At 34.5% G+C, this 6,000-nt stretch overlaps 1 protein-coding gene across 1 annotated transcript in view; it reads right to left on the bottom strand.

Moving 5' to 3' along the window:
* Positions 1 to 832: 832 nt before the first annotated feature.
* LOC132121308 (neurabin-2-like) overlaps positions 833 to 6,000 on the bottom strand; it is a 37,894-nt gene continuing 32,726 nt past the window's right edge. The window contains exons 6-10 of the mRNA XM_059530590.1: positions 5,124 to 5,270; positions 3,915 to 3,968; positions 3,204 to 3,433; positions 2,511 to 2,607; positions 833 to 2,366 (exon numbers count right to left, since the gene is read on the bottom strand). Of these exons, the coding sequence (XP_059386573.1) occupies positions 2,313 to 2,366; positions 2,511 to 2,607; positions 3,204 to 3,433; positions 3,915 to 3,968; positions 5,124 to 5,270 (582 nt within the window). The 3' untranslated portion in view covers positions 833 to 2,312. The remainder of the gene's footprint in view (positions 2,367 to 2,510; positions 2,608 to 3,203; positions 3,434 to 3,914; positions 3,969 to 5,123; positions 5,271 to 6,000) is intronic.

Here is a 6,000-nt window from a genome sequence, read left to right as displayed (position 1 = left end):
TGTAAAATCACACGAATGAGGTGTTTACTAACTTTATGTACTAGATTCATACATAATGCCATCTGTGTCACTGCTGCAAAATCTCTCCAAAAACTCTTGGAACTTAGAGATAAGTAACCATTTCAGAGAACTAGAAGATGCTCATACATCGGTGCTATGCAAATTTCTTGTCTTCTTGGAAACAATTTAATCTTCAAGCACATTTATAAAATTAAATAAGTAATTGAACAAGCTTTTTCTTTCTCTCTGCTCATTGGCACATTGTTTGACTAACAAAGAGTTCTCTAATGCAGAGTATGTATTGCAAATATGTTTTTTTCCTTCTGTATTTGTACCTCAAATGCATTCAGATTAAACGCTATGTTGAATGGTTTGGGTTTTTTGCTCCGTTTAATACTCAAGATTTTACTGTAAAACTGAGCAGAGAAGAACGCTACATAAGATTGAGGTTGAAGAAGAGGAAAAATCCTCTGGTATCTGATCTTTGAGGGCTACGGTTTTTCATTTACTTTATTTGAGATAGATAAATAATTATATCCTTGATAACTTTGAATGATCTGACATCTTTGTCACCTGAAAGAATCATTTAATTAGTCACTTCAGAGTTTAAAGCTGTCCCATACTTTTTATTGTAGGTTATTGTAAGCTACGTATGTATCAGTTCACTCCTTGTAATGTTAGGTAATGTGAATGCTCCCAGTTTTGGTCATCTTTGAACTGCAAAGCAGTCTCAGATAAAAAAGTTTTGGACTACCAATATATGTCCATATAAGTTATTTTGAGCATAACAAAGAGCATGTTGTTCCACTTGAAGAAAACAAAGCCACTTCGGTTACAAATCCACAGCTGACTGTTTATTTCATAAAAGCACATTAACGAACCACGAGTGTGATTTCCAAACAAGCCTTGCACTAAAATAAAGTTGTTTACATGCCTCATTGATTTAATGTAGTCCTGTGTAAAGACTAATGAAGACGTACTAAATACTACAATCACAATCATTTATAGTTCTTGGTTCCTTCATATATTTCACATGATTATGTTAGCAGATGTAAATTTCACTGCTGTTGTATCTAAGACATCCTCCTTCGACATCTAGTTTAAGAAATGTGTGCTCTATTAAGTCAAATCATACTGAACAATTCATGACGCAGATTCATTCCAGGCAGTAAAATCAAGATTTTATCCTCTTTTATAAATGTATCCAGATTTCATTAAACTATTGTGGCCCGTACAGATCAATCTCTTAACTGCATTTAAATGTAAACCACATTCATCAAAAACACCCGCAAAACTATACACATGTGGAGGCCAGTCCCACAATCATACATAATCATTACCATCTTTTTTGCCTCTTTAAAGGTTTAAATGAACAATGGAGAGTGACTATGAACAGGAGTAATACTGAGAAAAAGGCAACAGTTGGTTTTCACGGTTCAAGTCACCAAAACCTTGCACAAGAGGTAAAGTGTGGACTGCTTTAGGTAGGACAGAGGTGTTTAAATTAACCCCTTACAAATCTGGCTATATAGTAAGGCTAAGCTAAGTATATCGTTTGATGTTTTTTTAAGGTAACAAAATATGAGCTGAAATACTGCATCCTTCATTGGTTCTTAAAAAGACAGTTTTTATACTTTATATTAACTTTCCCACTTTCCTCTCCATTCCACCATGAATGATGTGCTTCCCATTTTAAATTAATATGCACTTTTAAAGAATCTAGACCAATCATACTTATTGTTTTATCACATATAGAACAGTGCCTCCTTAGGAATTTCCTAGGAAGGACATTAGGACAAACATGAAATAAAAGAGTAACAAGCTTTTTAAAGTGGCAGTTCATTAGTTTAAAAAAAAAGATGTCTTCAAATACAAGATACTGTTTTGAAACACTTCTGGTAGAATAAATGTTTCTGTTTCATTCGTTTCAGGACTGAAACCCAGAAAAATGTTCCACTGTGGTATTTTGATCATGAAATGCATGTTGTATGCCAATTGTTAACGTAACTTAAAAAAGAACATTAGAATATTACAGGAACAACTTTGGCAAAACTATCAGTGAAAGCCGAATCATTACCTAGAGTTAAATATGAGGAAAATACAAAGGGGTTTAAAGAGCAAACACTGCTGGGTAAAACAATTATTCACAATACTAAGAACGAGATTAATTAATCTCTAAAAGCATAAAAAGCCTGAAATCAAGGTATGGAGGAATGAAACTCTTGGGCTTACTGGCAATGACAATATGGACAAAAGTACAGATTCTCTGTTTCCCCAGTTGCAATACATTTATATTGAAGTAGTTAAAATTTTTACGATGGATCCCGTGACTTCAACTCCTCGGCCTGTGGCTCAAGACCTGTTACCTGTATCAGGAGATATTTTATATGACTTGAATTGAATTGTTTAATTGCCATATTTATAAACTATACAATAGGTTTTAAAATGTATATGTTAGTGGGAACTAAAAGGACTTGATTACATTACTAAATATTAGAGGAATACTCCACCTCGTCTTGAAGTTGTTCTGTTTCCTCCTTATGTGAAGCTTCAGTCTCCTCTAGAGTTTTCGGCTGAGCTGTTTTCTTCTTCAGTAACTCGATCTCCCTGTATGAAAAACAGAAGGCAAAAGACATTCATATATTTCTGAAATCATATTGAATACTTCATAAAATATTAATTAGTCTCTTAGATGTGTATAGTGCGCTCTTGGCCCAGTGACTAAAAGAAAAACATCTTTGAAAAAAAAAAAAAATCCTAGTTTAAAATACATGTGCCTAGTCCTTAGAAATGTTATATATCTGTTCATGTTTGTTTAGTTTAAAGGATTTCAAAAATTATTATTATTATTTTTTAATTATTATTCAAATTGTTTAAAAAAAATATCAAACTCGTCTGTATGAATTGCTTTTTATTTAATTTGGAATTTCAATCTTTATATAAATTTGAAATATTTGTGTGTGTGTGTGTGTGTGTGTGTTTAGTATTTAGTATGCATGTCTTTTAGAATGTTGTAATGTTATTCTAATTGCATTTATTGACTTTCTAAGTATATTAATTAGCCTTGGACACAATTAACACAACATTATAATTAACAAATAACAGAGGTGTATATATGTTTATGTATTCATCTTTAAATTAAGGGTTAAAGCTAAACAGAACCTTCAGTAAGAATGTGGATCTGTATCTGTGTGTTTTCTCACTTTTGCTGATATTCTTTTATAAGGCGTTTGGCTTTGCTGTATTTGCGTTCTAGAGCCTGGTACTGAGCCTGCGTTTCTTTCAGGTGCTCATCCACAGCCTGGCAAAGACTCTGCGCCTCCATCCAATATCCCTCCAGCTTCTCCATGCGCTCCCGGTTCTCCTGCATGTTACGCTCCATCTGGGCCTTTTCAGCACGCCAGCGCTGCTTCTCCTGCTCTGCATGATTTAGCTTCACACATGAATGCAAATTCCGTTTTTTAGTATTGTCATGCAAATAGTAACATAGATTAAAACTTTACAACTGTGGAAAACCAGAACTCTTTGTCAGAGGAAAAAATCCCATATGTGTTCTTTTGAAAAATGTAAAGGCCTGTAAATGGCCTTTCTGCCATCATGTACTCACACTAATAGCATTATAAATCTTTATGACTTTTACCAAAATGAAGAATGTAATTAATAATTAATAAGCAATTAACAAACTCCAATTTCCAGTCAAATGGACTACTATTATGGTGCTTTTGGTCTTTTTTGGAGTTTGACAGTTTGAATCACTGTTCACATTTGTTGTAAAAGAGCAGCATGAACAATTTGAAGTTAATACAATTTCATGTAAATGGTGACCATTTTTATTTTCATTCTCTTAATCCTAAGAGATTCCAACATTCTATTAGTGATCCAATGACCAGTTAGCATGATTGAAGTTATCATACCTTCCTCTTGAGCTGTTGGATTTCAGCCTGAGTCACAGCATGTTTGATCTGCAACTGTGCCACAGTAGAAAACAGGTTAAAGAATGTAAGTAAATCTGCCCCCCCCCCCACACACACACACCCACACACAATTAATTAGCTAATTAAATAGCATTTTAATGGAAAATAAACCAAGCACGCTGATCCGTCAGAATGCATTTTTCAAAGGCGATCTAAAGTAACAGTTTGAAAAGACTTTTGTATGACTTTCACTGAGTGGCTTCTTAAAAAATGTAACTACTGCAGCTACAGAAAAAAAGAGGTCTTTACAAGAAAGACATAAATATTAATGAATCTTTGCCCTGCAAGGGTGTATAGCACCTTCATTAATGTTTTAGCTTGTTATTTTAGTAAACTGGCTTTTTGAGATGGAACTATGACTTTTTAGGTTAAGGTATTCTAGTTATATAATTTATGTGGGTGGAGTTTGTTGCATGTAAATAGTACTTTATAAATAGTTACACCCTATCCTGACCTCGCCCTTCTGTGCATCTTCGCTAAGAGACAAAGCAAAACCATTTATTTTTGGATACTTAAAATATTGGATGCACCCTAATTTGAATCCTACTAAGGGTCTTTGATATTGTCACAGTTATGGACTTCTGTTCTTACTGAGTTTCCTTATTTGGTCATGTTCCTTTTCTTGTTTAGTTAATTAATTAGCCCCACACCTGTTTCTGTTTCCCACTGATTTCCTTCCCAGGATTTAAAAAGCTGTGTTCTCCATTTTTACTTTGTCCGCTATTGATGTTAGATTATTTGGATTTGTGTTTGGATGTGCCCTTTTTTCTCCTGTGGATCTTTTAAAAACTATTTTTTGATATCTCCTTCGTCGTGTGATTGCTTACACACCAACACGTGTGACAGATATCAGCAGAGACCGCCGCAATTTGCTGATGTGGAGTTTGTCTGTTCAAACTGTCTGTCTACATACATACTGTACATAAACGTATGCACTTTTCCATCAAACGCCATGGTATAGTAGTTTAACAATTTCAGGTATAAGATTTGGTTTCAGTTCAGTTATTAAGTTCATAATTTAAGCACTAAACTGAAAATTCAGATTGAACAGGTTGTGGATACTTTCATCTTTTAAGCAAGTAATTTTTTCGTTAGATACTCGTCAGTATAATTTTTTAAATCCTTACTGTCCAGTTTAATTTGTCTTACTTCTTTATATTTGTGGGCAAGCTTCTCAGGGTCCACTTCTACTGGTGACAGCATGTCCTCATTCTCGGCCAAGTCAAACACCTCTATGGCACTAGGGTACGTAGGGCTCATCTCGTCTTCATCTTCATCAGTGCCGTAATCACCCGGCTAGAAGGAAAAGACAAGGGAACAGCCTTCTGTCACAAGTTTTAAACACATAAACACACACACACACACACACATGTTTGTTTTTGTGAAAAGTGGGGACATGCCATAGGCGTAATGGTTTTTATACTGTAGAAACTGTATATTCTATCGCCCTTCACCAACCCTACACCTAACCCTAACCCTCACAGGAAACTTTGTGCATTTTTACTTTCTCACAAAAATTAATTCTGCATGGTTTATAAGCGTTTTAAAAAATCACCATCTCCTTTTAATACCTGTGTCATACCCATGTCATTATACAAAGTTGTGTCCGGATATGTCACAAAAACAAGAGCACATACACACACACACACACACACACGACGCAGAACATTCTATGTGTAAACGAATAATAACATTAAGTATAAAACTTAATACATAATACATGCCATGACAGCATGTTCTGCGTTTTAAAAACACAGGATGAAGCCAACAGAAAAGGATCACAGTATCTTAGGGTGATTTTTGTTTAAGTTCAATCTTTAAATGTACTGTAATACAAAGTCTAGTGTCACTCAAAAATATTTAATGACGTGATATTGCATTAACCTGTCAATGCCAAGTGTAGCTCATGTGCCTTTTGTTATAATCACATTGACCTCTAGGAAGAACAACGGAATGTATGCAGATTAGAGAACAACATGGCATATAGCATATATAGCCTATATATATATATAACCCTGGACCACAA

Source organism: Carassius carassius, chromosome 39 (assembly GCF_963082965.1).
Source record: "Carassius carassius chromosome 39, fCarCar2.1, whole genome shotgun sequence".
Lineage (NCBI taxonomy): Eukaryota > Metazoa > Chordata > Actinopteri > Cypriniformes > Cyprinidae > Carassius > Carassius carassius.
The sequence above is the reverse complement of the archived record's forward strand: the minus strand, read 5'-3'. Positions and strand labels throughout refer to the sequence as shown.